Genomic DNA, 17,284 nt, shown 5'->3' on the forward strand with positions numbered 1-17,284 from the left:
CAAAGGCTTGTATGGTCTCCAAGAAATTGCTGAGAACAAATAAGGAATTGCTAGGTCTCTGGAGGCTAAATACGGTGTTGATTTAATTGGACATGTCAGGGAAACTTTGTAAATTAGATTAACTCTATTTGTAAATTAGATTAATCTTCTTTTGTGGTTGTCAGACAGGTCGAGATGGCAGGTAAGGTTAGAAGCAGAACCTGATTTCAAGTTCAACATGGTTCTGAATTCCAATCAACCAATCAGATTTTAGGAACCAGTTTACAGTTTATGTCAAGTTTAGGCTTGCAAGGTTAGGTGCTTCTACATCAGTGTTATTCACTATCATTTCCCTCTGATTTTAGGGATAACTTACGGGGTTAGGTTTGTGGAAAATCAGGACGTGCAAGGTAGAACATCAACTGTGAGGATAATGCAGGTCAGTGTTATGTGGCTAAATGTGCTTCTTTAACCAGGCGAAAAGCATAAAATAATTAAAAAGAGCAGAACTACAGTGGTACAGAGTTACAAAAACAAAACATGATGTCCAAACATTAAAATGCACTTTATTGCTGTACTACAACTTCATTACCAAAGATGTGTTCACGCCATGAAAACTAAACAACCGATAATGCTCAAGGATCAGGAAATGAGGAATAACAGACTGCAAGTATGAACCACTTGATCGTTTACTGTAAATCAGTGTTACTTAATACTTGTGTTTGAAAATTTCATAATTTGGCACTTTTACATGAGAGGCTTTTTAGAAAAAGATCCCATTCTGACAAAAATTTCATTACATCTTAACAATGCCAACAATGAAATATGAATATGAATGCCAAAATGAAATGTGCACATTTTTGGGAACTCAATTTCATTAGTGTCTATGAAACAGTGTCATTAGTTTCAATGCAACCACATTCTTTTAGTTTCTTCTTGGCTCTCAGGATGAAGTTAACCTTCCCTCTGTTCTTCATGTTGGAAGTGTATTCATGAGACTTCAGTTTGGCGTAGTAATCTGAGAATTTGTTGAAGAGGAGGGAGATGGGAAGGCCATTCAAAATGATCCCAAAGGAAATGCAGCCAAAGGCAAATATCCGCCCCAATAGGGTCTCTGGATACATGTCACCATAGCCTACAGTAGAGATGCTCACCTGGAATGAGAAGTTATTGGTAAACTGATAAAAATAAATAATTTACCCAACCTCGTGTTGTTGCAAACCCCAATGACTTTCTTTCTTCCATAGAAAACTGAAGGAGAAGTTTAGCAGAGCGTTACGTCACACAGTGAAAGTGGATGGGGACCATAAGTGGTAAAACTCCAAAAACACCATGCAAACTTCATAAAAGTAGTTAAAGGGATACTCCACTTTTTTTGGAAATAGGCTCATTTTACAACTCCCCCAGAGTTAAACAGTTGAGTTTTACCGTTTTCGAATCCATTCAGCTGATCTCCGGGTCTGCCGGAACCACCTTTAGCATAGCTTAGCATAGATCATTGAATCGGACAAGACCATTAGCATCTCTCTCAAAAAAATGACCAAAGAGTTTCGATATTTTTCCTATTTAAAACTTGACTCTTCTGTAGTTACATCGTGTACTAAGACCAACTGATTTTCTTGATATGACGCAGCACCTGAAAATAGTCGACCCTATAGTCTACCGAGCTGGGGACTATTTTCAGGCGCTGCGTCATAACATTACGCCTGCTGGACCCATGGTACGGCAGCAAAGTTTCTTGATTATTACGCAGGAATGAGAGTATAGTTCCTAGCCATATCAGCCTAGAAAATCGCAACTTTTCATTTTCCGTCGGTCTTAGTACACGATGTAACTACAGAAGAGTCAAGTTTTAAATAGGAAAAATATCGAAACTCTTTGGTCATTTTTTTGAGAGAGATGCTAATGGTCCTGTCCGATTCAATGATCTATGCTAAGCTATGCTAAAAGTGGTACTGCCAGACCCGGAGTTCGGCTGAATGGATTCGAAAACGGTAAAACTCAACTGTTTAACTCTGGGAGAGTTGTAAAATGAGCCTATTTCCAAAAAAAGTGGAGTATCCCTTTAAAATGACTTTTTCCAAGTTTTTTGCACCATTTTCCAAACCTGAAGACGTAGGCTATAATAGATTTCACTGAAAATTCACTGTAAATCATGTTTGACAAACATGATCATCATTCTCTTTTATTGTATGGAAAAGAGCAGAGGATTTTGTGCTATAGAGCGCAATAGTGCCAGTTCACTTTTTCAGCGGCCTTGGTTCCGTAAGTATTTTTCCAATAGGGATTAAAAAACAACAACAACTTTGTTTAAGAGTTATAAGCCATGCACCAAACCAACCATCTACAAGGTGAATCACAACATTTGAAAATTGGACGAAAAGACAAAGGTACAAGACTGTGGGAAAGATGAGGGAATAATATGCATACAAATGTGTAAGTAGTTTGAGAGTGTGAGGTGCTTTATGGGAGTGGGCGGAGCTAAAGAGTTATTATGGCACGATTTGCTTGTTGCGATTCTCTGATTGGTAGAGATTTCTCTGCTGTATCATGATCAATGCTAGCCTGGCTCCGCCCTCCTGCGTACTTCCGCTCAATTTTATTTCCCTTCAGTACTACGTCTGGGATTGTGGTGTATTCTTTGGTTTTCTCCGGCCAAATTTTTGGCGGCCCAATCAGCGAACAGAGGGAGTGGCTGAGAACGATGACGTTGATGTCGTGCGTTAGTTTGAGTTGTAGGGTTACGTCACGACCAAAGGTTAGCGATTGGTTATGGCAGATCCAGAGTGACTCTGGGCAGATCCAATAGTTTTAAACTTCAACAGAATACCCGCCTACAAAGGAAGTTAACGCTTGTCAACGGAGAGAGGCCAGACTCTCTGTACAAATGAAATGTACGAGAGTCTGGTAGAACCAGGCTAGGTCAATGCCACTTTTCACCAGGAATTCCACTGTTAAACATGATTATTTAAAAATGTACCATCGATTAATAACCTCGTAGCTCATTGTAGGTTTGTCTTTAAAGGTTTATCATTCAAAGTCAATTCCCCTATGGAGAAAATTTATGGGATTTTACCTCTAGAATCTCCTTTTGTGTTTTCCACAGAAAAAAGAAAGTGATACTGGTTTTGAAAGACATTAGTGTGAGCACTGAGTAACATCATCTATATCATATATGCATGATTAATAGAAATAATGTTTACTTACAGATGCCCACCACCAAGAATGTGGAATACTGGTAAAGTTGGTATTAGGGGCGTCGAATTCAACACTATAAACCATGGCTGAGAATATGAAGATCCCCATGGCAATAAAGAGAAAGAGACATCCCACCTGCTGATAGCACTGCCTCAACGTGAAGCCAAACGCTCTCAGCCCCGTGGAGTGACGTGCCAGTTTCAGAACCCGAAAAATACGCATGAGTCGCATGATTCGCAGCACTTGTCCAACCTTGCTCATCTGACCTACAGTCTGCATGTCCGCATTTTGTTTCCCAGGACCGAAGGTCTCAAAGCTCTCGAGCACGAACTGCAGAAACTGCGGAAGGATGGCCAAGAGGTCTACAGCGTTCAGTATGCTCTTAACAAAGCAACAGATATCTGGGGTTGAAACCAGACGCAACAGGTACTCAGTGGTGAAGAAGATTATGCACAGAGTCTCTACAAACTCTCCGTATGTCTTGCCACTAAACTGGTTAGTAGATGCCATGTTCTCCATTTCTTCCACCGTAGACAGAGTCATCGTAACCAGCGACACCAGCACAAACATACTCGAGGCGACTGCCATGAGTTTCGCCGGGACCGAGGAGAACGGATTCTCCATGAAGTTCCAAAGTGACCGTCGCATCTCGCCGAGAAACATGCTGTCGAATGCCTCCTCGTCTTCTTCGACTACCACCTCCGCCTCCAGTTCCTTCTGAACTTTGAGCTGTTCGCACAACTCGTCGTGCTTCTCCTCGAGCAGGATCCGACAGCACCGTTGAGAGTATTTGATCCGAACGCCCCAATAATTGATCTCCTCCAAGAAGTTCCTCGGACAGAGCTCTTCCTTGATCCACAGCACACCGGTCCTGTAGAAGTTGAAGATGCTGTTGAAGACGTCTGGATCTCGGTCGAAGAAATATTCGTTGTCCTTCACGACGTAGTCATCGCAGAGGTTCAGCTTCATGTTGAGGTCAGTGTAGGTGGCCAGACGGCCGATTCTGCTCTGTGGGTATCTCACTGCCATTTTGTAGGCGATACGGTAGGACTTTCCTCCAACGTTGAGGTTAAGCGTGCAATTCCTGCTTGGTGATATGTTGGTAAACCATATGGAAGGCTCTGAATACCTCTCAACCTCCCCATCATCGACATCCCCAAAGATGTCATAGATATCCGCCTGTAGTTCGCCTAAAGAGCTCCACTGTTTCACCAAACACTCTTTAGCGAATGGGATGGTGTCGTCTGTTGACTCAGAAGTTGCTCGTTTGCAGTTGGGAAAGAGGCTCTGTCTCCTGTTTCTCTGATCACTGAACATCCTCTCAGTCTTCCGCTATCCTCCTAGAGGAGGAACTGTACAGCGCGCCTGTAAATCTCAGAGCTTTACTGACACTAAACCTACTCTGTTTAAGTATAAAGAGACAGACAGGAGGAAGCACCAGTCCTCTAATGCCATTTATAAGGAGCTAAGGGTTCAACTTAAATGTCATTATCCGTTAAGCCTTTGATTGAGGGTGAAGTCTGCTTTGAATTCTTTGAAATGACACGCTTGCTAATGAATGTGTCAGTGAATGAATATCAAGTTACCCAAACAAGACCCCTTTCAGCATTCAAAGGCTTATTTATAAACTGCTTCTAAAATATGGGCATCTTTATGAGCAGGTATTTACTAGAGGATAATGATAGTAACATTTAAACAAGCAGCCAAACAGAAGTAAGTGGACATGAAGGAATTCATGAATGAAGGAAACTGTCACATGATCCTTCTGAAATCATTCTAATACGCTTTCTGCTCAAGAAACATTTATTATTATTATCAATGTTGAATTTTTTTGCTGCTTAATATTTGTTGTGGAAAATTATACACCATTCAAAAGTTTGAGGTATATGTTAATAAATTAATAGTTTTATTCTGCAAGGACACATTAAATAGATCAAAAGTGACAGTAAAGACATTTATAATGAGACAAAATGTTTCTATTTTAAAAAATAATGTTCTTTTGAGCTTTTTAATAATCAAAGATATATACAGTATAACTTCATATAAAACTGGTTAAGATGAATGCAGGATTGAAAATGTGATTATGAAATAAAGAGTTTCTTTGAATAATGTATGCAGTGTTTATCTGCTTTCCAAGACAAAACAAATTCAAATGGGCATGAATCGAGAGTTGTAAACAATGGAAAGAGCAGGACGGATAATGCAGAGTCACTTAAGGTAACCGGGTCACTAAGACCTTCGAGACTTAGGTTTCAACATGATCTAATGAGAAAACATACAATGTGATTCGTATGGAAAAGTAAGATTTTTAGAAAGAACCCCACCCTTAACCTAACCGTCATGAGATCTATGAATGAGATTGTACAAATTCATACACATTAGCCACCAATTCACCAAAATGTGCAATAGTTACGAATAAGAGTGTATTGTTAAGTTCAGTTACTGTAATTATTCCTATTAGCTTTCTAGGGTTGTGAAGATATTCTTGACATGAGTTTTGTATGATCACATGATGTTTATGACTTTTTCCTATATTGCTATATTGTTCTTAGAATAATAAAAGGACATATATAAGAATTAATTTGTATTTATTCAGTACCTTGCGTTAAGATATTTGCCATCATCCACATCTAAGATATTCTCTTCTGTAGAAATAATCCATTGTATTCAATTGTATTTTGTTCGATTTGATTTTATTCTTATTATATCTCTTTATTTTATATCTTAAAAATGGATTTTTTCCATATAAAAGTCTAGCAGGATGTAACAAAGAATCAACACACAAAATAATCCTGTATAACAAATAATAGTGACATCAAACACATCCACATCCCTCCAGATCGCAAGAGCATCTGAGAGAGAGAAACAAATCATGAGCATGTTAGCAAGTTTTACAACATCAAGTCCAAAAGCAGAGCTTAATAAATCATATATTCAGATATAACATGAATATACTTATATGTTCAGTGGTTTATAGACTCTTACGGACTTAAACCCACAGTTGATTAGATTAAGCAATCATTTTAGGAAAGACATTTGGCAGGTTTTTAATCTTGGAGGGGCAGATGCTGCCACCGTCTGTCACTGTGCTCAGTTTGTGACAAACCCACACAAATGGGTCTGATTTTTATTTACAGCTTTAATAAAGGATTGATCCACCAAATGTTATTTGCATGGTGATTTTATATAAAAACAAAGGGACAATATTAATACAAATCTAATATTATAAGAGCAGGCTACAGTACAGAATATTTTTTTCAAAATGCTGTTACAGAAATAAGACGGTAAATGTAATTAAGTAATTAAACATTTGTTTAGCTGGATGTTTGACTCAAAACCCTGAGATATAAGCCTTGTGGCAACTTTCCTGTGATAATAAACATACAGTAGGCCTATATTGATTATAAATTCTACATCATTTCATTTCATTATAAGACTATTTCATTTTACATGTACTTCTACATGGTAATCTTCAAAAATGTCGATTCATTGTTTACATCAAAGCTTGTCCCGTGTCATGTAAAAATCATAAAAATAGCGTCAATAACACTAAACTTATCGGACAGAAAATAATTTTAAAATCAACTATAAAAAGTTTGTATAAAAGGCAAAGCTAATCTTTTATTTCTTTTTATATTTTTATTTTTTACGAATGAACATTATAATGCGAACGCGGGATAAACACGTGATACATAACCGACTGTTAAATAAAGTTATCTCGCGTTTGAACGAAACATGGCCGCCACTGAAGTTGGATGTGTACACTATGTTCGCAGCTGTTTGTTAAAAGTGAGCGACATTTCATTACATGTATACGTTGTATTTCATATATGCTTGCCAATGTCAATAAGTTAGCACGATTGTTTTGGTAAATACTTTCCTCGGTCGCACGGTAGCGTGTGATTGAAACAAGTCTTATTAGCATATGCTAACTTAGCTAACTGTATGGGATACACATCACTGAACACCCATTGACTATTTTTGAGCTGTAATATATGATTATTTTATGAAGTAAAATCGAATTATTGTTGGTTTAAATGCAACAAATAAGATATGTTAGTTTAGACTTGTTGCTTTGCTCGGTATGGTCTAAGAAGTAGCAGTTTAGGGGTTTTGTTATGGTCCTGCATTTGCACTTACAACATATTCTGATATCAGTCAATATGCTGTGAGTGTTTGATGTGTTTGCTGTAATATATGCGGGCTGGTGTATGTGCATTGATGGTGATGGGTTATTATATTTGTGGTATGTCTCTGCAGGCGCCCTGCTGTGGGAAGTTTTATGTTTGCAGACTCTGTCATGATGATGAAGAGAACCATCAAATGGACCGATTTAAGGTCCGAGAGGTCAAATGCGCATCGTGCAGTACTATTCAAGAGGTAAAGTCATATTTAAGCTTGCCTCTTAAAACATCATAAAATTTGCTTGGGTGAATCTCACAAAATCTGTCAAGATGTCTGGGTATTATTTGTGGGTATTATGTAACCACAAACGCACAAGAAAGAATAATTTAATACATTTATTAAGCACGGATGCATGGAATTGATCATAAATGGCAGTAACAGCATTTATAATGTTACAAAAGATTATATTTCAAATTAATGCTGTTCTTTTCAACTTTCTATTCATCAAAGCATGCTGGAAGAAATTGGACACAACTGTTTTCAACATTGATGATAATAATCAGCATATTAGAATGATTTCTGAAGGATCATGTGACACTGAAGACTGGAGTAATGATGCTGAAAATACAGCTTTGCATCACAGGAATAAATTACATTTTAAAATATATTCAAATAGAAAAGTTATTTTAAATTGTAATAATATATCACAATATTACAGTTTTTTTTACTGTATTTCTTGCAAATACAGGTGAAACTCGAAAAATTAGAATATCGTGCAAAAGGTCATTTATTTCAGTTATTCAACTTAAAAGGTGAAACTAATATATTATATAGACTCATTACATGCAAAGTGAGATATTTCAAGCCTTTATTTGTTATAATTTTGATGATAAGCTTACAGCTTATGAAAACCCCAAATTCAAAATCTCAGAAAATTAGAATATTACATGAAATCAATAAAAAAAAGGATTTTACATACAGAAATGTCAGCCCTCTGAAAAGTATAATCATGCATATGTACTCAGTACTTGGTTTAAATAAATGAACTTTTGTACGATATTCTAATTATTCGAGTTTCACCTGTACATGCAGTAATAATAATAATATTTCACAATATTACTGTTTTTTTTTTTTTTTTTTTTTTTTTAAACTGTGTTTTTTTGTCAAATACATGCAGCCTTGTTGGGCATAAGAGACTTTTTTTTATTTATTTTTTTTATTAAACATTTAACAGATCCCAAACTTTTGAACGGCAGTGTATATGTTACACGCAATTCTTGTCATCATCTAATTAAATATTACTGTAATGCAAAATAAATAATTACACATCATGATTCTAGTTGTTGTATAAATCATTAAATGTCAAAATGCAACACATTTTAATGGTCCTCTAAAAAGGCTTTTTCTTAATGCCAAATATGATTTCTTACTTTCTTTTGCTTTTCAGCTTTGATAACATTAAAACTCTTGCTCATTCTGTGTTCATCAGGCTCAACAGACATGTAAAGAATGTGAAGTGAAGTTCGGGGAGTATTACTGTGACATCTGTCATCTGTTTGACAAAGACAAGAAGCAGTACCACTGCCAGCCCTGCGGGATATGCAGGTTTGCATGGCATTTACATTCATCAATTTAGCACACACTTTCATGCAAAACAAATGAGAGGTGCCTTCATTATTCAACCGAAGCAATACATTTGTAATTCTTTTAATAAGATTCTCATTGACCTTCTTCTCCTCTGTTACTTTCAGAATTGGCCCAAGAGAGAAATACTTCCATTGTACGAAGTGCAATTTATGTTTAGCCACTGATTTAAAAGATAATCACAAGGTATGAAAAGTCTTCAAATTCTTGTATGTTACTTGATAATTTTGTTGTTATTAGTGAAATATTAAGCAGTGCTTGTGGTTTCAGTGTGTTGAGAACGTGTCTAGGCAGAACTGCCCTGTGTGTATGGAGGACATCCACACGTCCAGAATAGGGGCTCATGTGCTCTCGTGTGGACATCTGCTACACAAGTGAGTGTTTGATGATCATCTGCTGTGTTTAGAGGCGGTCACACCACACTTTTTCCTTCCATTGACTTCCATTCATATGCAAATGCAGGAGCCTGTAAACGCAAGCTCAAGCGAAGAAGTTTCACATTTCGAAGATGCAGAGTTTGCATATTCTCACATTTTTCATCTACTTTATTTAGAAAATATTATTTTTTAAAAAGAGGCTGCAAAGTGTGATGTCATATTGCAGTGTCTGTAGAAATTTCATATGCTCAAAGTTGTGGTAGATTTCCCCCACGCACTATTAACTATTAACTAACTTGAGTTAAAGGGATAGTTCACTCAAAAATGTAAATTCTGTCAATATTTACTCACCCTCATGTCGTTCCAAACCCACTTTCGTTCATCTTCAGAACACAAATGAAGATCTTTTTGATGAATTCTGAGAGATTTCTGTCCCTCCTTTGACAGCTACACAACTGACACTTTGACGCTTCAAAAAGTTCATAAAGAGATCGTAAAACTAATCCATATGAATCGAGCGGTTTAGTCAACATTTTCTGTAGAGACTCGATCGATTTAATTTAGGCTTTTACCAGTTAAAGGTTTGAACACAAGAGATGGCCACTATATATTAGAAAAGGTAACACTTTATTTTACAGTGTCCTTGTTACATATGTACTTACCATAGTAATAACAGTAAATGATGCATAATTACATGCAACTAACCCTCAACCAAACCCTAATCCTACCCTAACCCTATAGTAAGTACATGTAGTTAATTATTATTACTCAGTACTTAAATATATAATTACACTGTAACAATGACACCTTAAAATAAAGTGTAACCGAAATAAAATATTTAAAGTCTCTGTGTGTGTATCATCTGGTGCCCTATCAAATGAATGTGATTTGATGTAAAAACACTATCTTTTTGCTTGCAGAACATGCTTTGATGACATGTGCAGAACTGGGTAAGGAATGTTGTTGTTTTCTGACTATTGTATTAATGTCTTCTTATGGCTTATTGCTAATTCTGCATATGTTCATAGTGACATTTCTCTAACTTAATAAGTGTCACAGCCATATACAATATCAGCCTCTCTGAGCTGTTCACATGTTTTGCACTCATTGCACTCAATAAACCAGTCATAGGCTTGTATAGGATATTGTTCAACAGTGGAGAGATGTGCTTACATGTGGCGGTCTGTCCCGCAGTGCTTACCGCTGTCCCCTGTGTATGCACTCTGCCTTCAACATGAAGCAGTTTTGGGAACAGAGAGATAAGGAGATTGCCCAGACTCCCATGCCCACTGAGTACCAGGACACTACAGTGAAGGTAACAGAGCCTTCATTTGCATGCATTCACTGAGCAGACACTTAATCCAAACGGACATGCAAATGAGGAGCAATGCAAACACACGCAGAAGTGAATATTCGTTAATGAAACTGTAAGATGTACTCGTATACCCTGCAGTTGTAAAATGATGACAGCTCAGATTGGAGAAATCTACTTTGGTCATTTCAATGTGAACCTCAATATAATTATTTTATTAATTTAGTTTTTTAATTCAGTTAATTTAAAAAAAAAAGAAAAGATTTTATTAATATTATTTGATTTTATGTTTTGTTTTCATTTTAGTGCTTGCCATTTTTATTAGTTTGTTTTATTCTATTTAGCTTTAATTTATTTTCAGTTTAGTTTTAGTAATTTTAGTAGGCCAACTTAATTTGTTTCCAAGGCAACATTTCTAATTTTCATTTGAGTTTTTCATCTTATATGAAATGTTTTAAACCTTTTATTTATTTATTATTATTATTATTACTACTATATATTTTTTAACTGTAACTAGTTTTAGTTACTGGATAAAATCTTATGTGGTTTTACTTAAATTGGGTATATTTATAATTATATATATTTATATTGTATTGCATTATAAAATTGCACCTTGTAGGACCATTATGATTTTTAATGTTTTCATAACAATTTTCTCTTGTTTCCCAATTCTCATTTCTGAAGCAAAAATTGCATTCTCATTTCTATAATGCAAAAAAAGAAAGAATTTTGTTATTTTTACCTCATCGTAGAATTTGCCTTTAATTTTTTTTTTTTATTAAATCAGTGTAATTATAGTACTTTTACTATTTTACAGAAATGAGAATCTGGGAGTAATAATGGGAATGCCCAAAACCATGGGTCACAATGCAACAATTCTAAATAACCCTAACATTGGCTTCATTCAATTGGCTTAATTTTCTTTACGATTTGTTTATTTTAAGGTACACCAAGACTAACTTTTTTTTTTTTCTTCAAAATTTAAAACGTATATAATGAGCGAGTACATCATCCAAACCGTGTTTTTGTCTTCTCCTAATAAGTGTTTATATTCGGACTATTTTAGACCGGGCGGGACGACAACCGCTGCGGAGTGTCCCGGTTCCTGTGACTCGTCATCTACTTAAACGGAGAGAAGTAGCTCCGGCTACAATGCAAGACTCATGCAGTGTTGTTTATTAACCGCTAGAGCGCCACAAGTTATCTTTTCCTTGATTTTACTGTGAAATGTGACCTATTTTTGAGAGATTTTCCCCAATAAGTCAACTTGACTTTGTGTTTGTCCACAGATCATATGCAACGACTGCCAGGCTCACTGCACGGTGTCCTTCCACGTGTTGGGCATGAAGTGCAGCACCTGTGGCTCCTACAACACGGCACAGGACGGGGGTCTCATCACGCCCCCCGCTGTTGACCCACGACAGCCTGCACCGCAGCCGCTAGAAGAAGAGACCGACACACAGAACCACGACTGATGTTTAGGCTCTCGAATCATCTCCCAGTTAAGCTTTTACAGAACTGACTGTGCATAGAAATACAAACTCTTCTCTCTCACTGCTTCCATGTCTGTACAACTGCTCTCTTTTTTCTTTTTCTTTACTTTTTTTTTTGCTGGATTAAACTGGATGAGAATTATTTTTCCCACTTTTAATTTCCTGTGATGGAAACCAACTGATCTAGCGCAGTAAGATTTGCAACATACACATTTCTTGAATTTTCCACATGCATTGTGTGTCATAACAAATGTTAAAGATAATATCTGAAAATCTGATTTGATTACTAAATCCTCATTATCTATCAAGAATATTTTTTTTATTTATGAATGTGGACATCATTTCTGAACTTTGTTCATTTTAAAATGATTTAATGCTTATTTATTGGTTAATGCTGGGCAAGAAAGAAGCATTGTGTTACAAAAATAAAATAAAATGATCACATTGCGTGATCGCATTGCACATTTCATTTAATAAAAAAAATGTAAGTAATCTTATTTTCCTAAAGTTTTCCTTCTAGAAATACTCTGTATTTTTTCGTTTTGTTTTGTTGAGCGTGACTCCAGATATTGTTGATATTTGTAGTACAGACTTTTTGAGAATGAAATTACTAGTTTTATCCGAAGTGTGCTTTTATTCCACCTTACTTGCTCTCAGAAACAATGGTGGCCACACTTCATGAATTGCAGGTTTCAGAGCCGCTCTGTCAGATTGGGTTGCACCATCCTGTAATAACTTCTGCAGTATCTCCTGTTCCTGCGGCGGTGGGTTATTCATTTGTTGTTTTGCTGGCAGCAGTGAATGAAGTTCATCGGGCTTTCAGTCGTAGGAGACAGTATGTGCTTTTCTTAACCTGAATGACTATATTTGAGATGACGTCATTTGAACGACTGATTTCAGAGTGGTGTTATTCACATGCATACAGCATTTGTGTTTGAAGCAATTCGGATGAGAATAAAACAATCTATCATGAATAATCCAAGTAAGAAAACAGTCAAATAGTGCTACCATACTAAATCATGACTCATGGGGATACCTCAGGTTTTTAGAAAAGCATTTATGAGTAACATATTGTTCCCACAGTTTTGCATGTGATTTATAGTTTTCACCACAATAGGCTGCAGTGTAACCTGGTCAGAAATAAGTATAGAGATGGCTTCTATTTGGCATCTTGCACACAGACGACAACTTAAAGCCAGTCTTTTTGAAGATTTGGTGATGCTAAACAGAAATTGAATCAATAAATGTCTGAAACATACATGTCATTCGATAAATAATTGTTTTTGTGTTACTGAGTAATTGTTAGAGAAGCAATGATGGTGAAAAAATGATTTCTTACTGGGCAGGGGAAGAGGTAAGTGAAATAAAAACAAAAGTTTCTAAGCAGTTGTGAACACCAAAGTGTTGTTTGCATTCAGAATAGGTCCTTGATTTCAGCCCGACAGTGATACTTCAATGAATGGTTCATTTTTCATGTATTTTGTGTATTTATTTTCCGAATACAAAATACTGTATTTGTATTTAAATAATAAAAAAAAAACGTTCGCTACGCAGTATCTGGTTTTTACTTTGATACATTTCAACTGAGGTATTTTGCATTTTTATTTAAATTTTCATGTATTTATGCCCATTTCTGAATATATGAATGGATTTATAATTACAACTTTGGCTCTTATACAGCGAATGAGCAGTTACTCTCAGTATGAGCTAGCAGAAGCTGCATGAGAAACGTTAACAGCAGACAGTAGTGTTAGGGCTGGTTCACACAGAACGCGTTTTTGCATTCCACTGGTCAGATTTCCATTGTTTTTCTATGCAATCATCCACTAGGCAGACTTGTTGTTTCGACTTGTTCTTGCGTCTAGTTTTAGAACGTGTCAAGTTAAAAGTGTCCGTTCACACGACATATTGTTGAGTTTAAAATTCGAGACGAAAAGCTCATTTCCGACACAATAAGCAAAAAATAAATATTGGTAAGTCATGAAAAGTAGAAATTATGACAAGTCTACTACTGGGCCCCTAAAGAGACATGGTGGTGGAGAAAATTATGAGATGACCCCTTAGGGGTGTATACTTAGTCCAAAAAAATAAAAAAATACTAATATAAAAATCCAAATTGATGTAATTTTTTATCTCATAATTATTAGACAATATAGGCCTACATCTGTTACCATGAGACTAGCATTCACCAATTAACCTTTATAAACGTGCCTCCTTTATATAGTGGTGGTGTGCATCTTGAGACAAATCAATGGCCCTTATTAGTCAACATTTGAAGTGGATCAAAAAAGTTAATCAAAGTTGTCCTAAAACAAGAACGGGTATTGTTCAAAATTCATGTAGAACTTTGATGAAATGTTTTGATCCACTTGACAACTGTAGCCTATTTTAAGATATGTCGTTGCAAGATGCTTTCAGTTAAAACAGCTCAAACATGCATATTAGTCTGAGACTATAGCTTAAGCCTTGTCTGTGAAACCAGGGGCGAGTGACTAACCAAGTAAACATGTTGCCAACTTTAGCCACAAGAATCAGTAATACATTAGTTACATTAAAAGTATAGTGCCATTTTTAGCTATATGGGAGACTAAAGCGCTTTATCAAAAATATGACCTGCATTTATGCTTTGAAATCTTCTAGATGAAACATTATAATTATTAGAATTATTTTTGTGCAATTATCTTAATTTGCATTGAACCCATTATGAGTCATAGCCTGATAGCCAAATTGTTGCGCGTTTTAAATGTGGAAAAAAAGCTCACAAATGTCATCATTCTATAACCCAATGTTTTATTAGTCAAAATGAAGTGATTTTACTATATTATTTTGTATGTTTTTATTACTTTTGAATTTGCAAAGTTTCTGAAAAACCTCTTGTCCCTTATGAGCGTCAGGATGTATCTTTGTCTTCTGCTTTATATAACCATTTCATATTTCTTAAATACTGTTTCAACTAATAATAATGATGAAAAAATGCTAATGAAAAACACCATTTTAACAAATGCAACACATGAAAGTTTTAGTGTGATTCAGAAGGTTGCAGAGGGATAAAAGGTTGGTCAACCTCTTATAGCTAAGCCTGCTACAAATACCATCACATTTCTTAAGAATAGACAAGTCAAGTAAAATAAAAGCATGCTGGCTAATTAAATGTTATCTCCTCTGGCAGGTTTGGGCGCAGGACTGGTGAGATCTACCGTGTAACATCGTAGTTCTGGGCTGGTGACGTCTGGAGACACGAGATCTGGCACAGCCGGCCCTGGCTGAGGAGGACCGAGGCTTGTATCCAGGCCCAAATCCACAACCTTTTGCTCCGTGTTGCCAGGGTTAGGTGTAGTCAGCACAAAGCCCGGATGTGCAGTATGGTCACTGGTTCGGTTGTCCTCCAGGATGTCCGGTCTCATGGTGTTCAGCACAATGGGTGCTATTGTGGTTCTCACTATTGTGGTTCTCGCTATTGTGGTTCTCTGTACCGTGATCTCCTCCGAAGAGCTCGACTCATTTGATTCAGAGGATTCAGAACTGGATAATGCCAGCTGGTGATGCAGACAAACCTGTCAGAGGATTGCACATAGATAATCATCAGATTAAGGTACGGTTTCATAGACAGGGCGTGGATTAAGCCAGGATTAGGTCTTAGATCAATTAGGACATTTAAGTAGCTTTTATAAACGTGCCTTAGAAAAAAAACATTGCCATGGTTTTATCTCAAGATGCACAGCAGTAGTGACATTTTAAGATACGTCAGGGCAAGTTACTTTCAGTTAAAACAGCTCAAACATGCATTTTAGGCTGGGACTATAGCTTAAGCCTTGTCTATGAAGCCAAGGGCAAGTGTTTTTTAAATAAAATCACAATTTATTTGTAAAGCACTATATAGAGTGCTTTAGTTACACACAGATAAAATATCATAGAAAAAAGGAAATAAAACAAAATCGAATTGTTAATGAAAATAAAACCCTAAATGGATTGGTTCAAACTTAATTAAAAAGTAGTTTAAGCTTCTTTAAGACAAGCTTTAAACATGTTTACAGAGGTAAAGGATTGGCGATCCATTTCACAAATTTGTAACTAATGATAAATGTGCAAGTAGCCTAAATTCAATACAAATTGCCATGATTTCCCTTATACAGGGAATCAGAAAGAGTTTGGTTTAAAATGTTATTAAAAAAGGGGAAACAAGTAAGGACACAAATACTGTAATGACCTAGTTCCACGAAGTAAACATGCTTAATATGAGACTGTCTGGTTGTGAAATTAAAATATAAAGTGTCCTTACCGGTTTAGAAACTGTGAAAGACACTAAAAATAATCCAAACAGTGCTGGTCCCAAACCCTCCATCTCTTATTAAACGTCTCTCTCTGTTAGAGAAAGAAAATTGATAAAACAATGTGTACATATAATGGACACATAATAGACAATAAGATTACAGCATTACTAAAGGAACACATGATTAAAAAAATCATCCAATATGAAAGTATAAATTGTTAAAAATTTTACCTTGTTCAAGCTCCTCGGAAAAACGCAAGGATATTTGAGGTGTGACAGTCTTGCACTGAAAGTTGAACAGAACTGAGCACTTTTATATGAGGTTTAGTGTTTCACACATGGACAAATTTACGTTTGGTGTCAAAACTTTGATGTGTTTATGCTCCTTTTCTCTGTAATTTCACAATTGGTTTGCAAGGTTTTAGACGGAAGTCAGACCTCCGCTTAAGAGATCATGTGGTTATCAAAGAAGTTGATTTGATCATTTCAGTAAACATGTTTTGTTTGGTTGGACTTAATTGAGAACACACCCAAGGGCTAGTCATTGAGAACTCTTATGGTAAATATGAGTTCATCTAAAACCCTCAAATGCTTTTATAAGAAAACACATTATCGTGTCTGTGGTGAAAACATGTTCAGAGCAGCCGCAGTGTGACAGGAACAGCCTACAGCGAGATTCCAGTCAGAGGACAAAAACGCTGCAGGAAACCAGTCAAAACGTTATTTTTAATCAACACAAAGCACAAACTGTGGAATAAAATCACAAACACAAGCCTGTAAATTTTCAATGAATATTCTGTCATTATTTAATCAAACTCATGCCATTCCAAACCTGTATGATTTTATTTCTTTATTTTGTTTATTTATATAGCCGAGGTTGCCCAAA

The 17,284-nt window shown here is 36.1% G+C and overlaps 3 protein-coding genes across 4 annotated transcripts; 1 reads left to right on the forward strand and 2 right to left on the reverse strand.

Moving 5' to 3' along the window:
• Positions 1 to 525: 525 nt before the first annotated feature.
• On the reverse strand, positions 526 to 4,789 carry kcnv2b (potassium channel, subfamily V, member 2b). The gene is made up of 2 exons (XM_084115485.1): positions 3,187 to 4,789; positions 526 to 1,133 (listed from the first exon to the last, which is right to left on the reverse strand). The coding sequence occupies exons 1-2, from the start codon at positions 4,492 to 4,494 to the stop codon at positions 864 to 866; spliced, it is 1,578 nt and encodes a 525-aa protein (XP_083971611.1). The 5' UTR covers positions 4,495 to 4,789; the 3' UTR covers positions 526 to 863.
• Positions 4,790 to 6,898: 2,109 nt separating this feature from the next.
• rchy1 (ring finger and CHY zinc finger domain containing 1) lies at positions 6,899 to 13,677 on the forward strand. 2 transcript variants are annotated; one of them, XM_084113559.1, is made up of 8 exons: positions 6,899 to 6,966; positions 7,438 to 7,557; positions 8,792 to 8,907; positions 9,054 to 9,132; positions 9,217 to 9,320; positions 10,244 to 10,273; positions 10,518 to 10,638; positions 11,702 to 13,677. In XM_084113559.1, exons 1-8 carry the CDS (start codon positions 6,913 to 6,915, stop codon positions 11,744 to 11,746), a joined length of 669 nt encoding a protein of 222 aa, XP_083969685.1. In that variant the 5' UTR covers positions 6,899 to 6,912; the 3' UTR covers positions 11,747 to 13,677. The 2 variants fall into 2 exon arrangements, with proteins under 2 accessions (XP_083969685.1, XP_083969684.1); XM_084113558.1 differs by having other exon boundaries at positions 11,925 to 13,677.
• On the reverse strand, positions 13,668 to 16,681 carry LOC311082621 (uncharacterized protein). The gene is made up of 3 exons (XM_084113564.1): positions 16,630 to 16,681; positions 16,408 to 16,488; positions 13,668 to 15,682 (listed from the first exon to the last, which is right to left on the reverse strand). The coding sequence occupies exons 2-3, from the start codon at positions 16,468 to 16,470 to the stop codon at positions 15,275 to 15,277; spliced, it is 471 nt and encodes a 156-aa protein (XP_083969690.1). The 5' UTR covers positions 16,471 to 16,488; positions 16,630 to 16,681; the 3' UTR covers positions 13,668 to 15,274.
• Positions 16,682 to 17,284: the final 603 nt, after the last annotated feature.

Source organism: Abramis brama, assembly GCF_963993115.1.
Source record: "Abramis brama genome assembly, chromosome: 5".
Classification (NCBI taxonomy): domain Eukaryota; kingdom Metazoa; phylum Chordata; class Actinopteri; order Cypriniformes; family Leuciscidae; genus Abramis; species Abramis brama.

Coding starts and splice junctions, on each gene's coding strand:
- kcnv2b (XM_084115485.1), bottom strand. CDS start 4,494: ATGTTCAGTGATCAGAGAAACAGGAGACAGAGCCTCTTTCCCAACTGC. Junction 1,134..3,186: donor ATTCTTGGTGGTGGGCATCT/GTAAGTAAACAT, acceptor TTCTCATTCCAG/GTGAGCATCTCTACTGTAGG.
- rchy1 (XM_084113558.1), top strand. CDS start 6,913: ATGGCCGCCACTGAAGTTGGATGTGTACACTATGTTCGCAGCTGTTTG. Junction 8,908..9,053: donor CAGCCCTGCGGGATATGCAG/GTTTGCATGGCA, acceptor TGTTACTTTCAG/AATTGGCCCAAGAGAGAAAT. Junction 9,133..9,216: donor ATTTAAAAGATAATCACAAG/GTATGAAAAGTC, acceptor TTGTGGTTTCAG/TGTGTTGAGAACGTGTCTAG.
- LOC311082621 (XM_084113564.1), bottom strand. CDS start 16,470: ATGGAGGGTTTGGGACCAGCACTGTTTGGATTATTTTTAGTGTCTTTC. Junction 15,683..16,407: donor CTTTCACAGTTTCTAAACCG/GTAAGGACACTT, acceptor ATCCTCTGACAG/GTTTGTCTGCATCACCAGCT.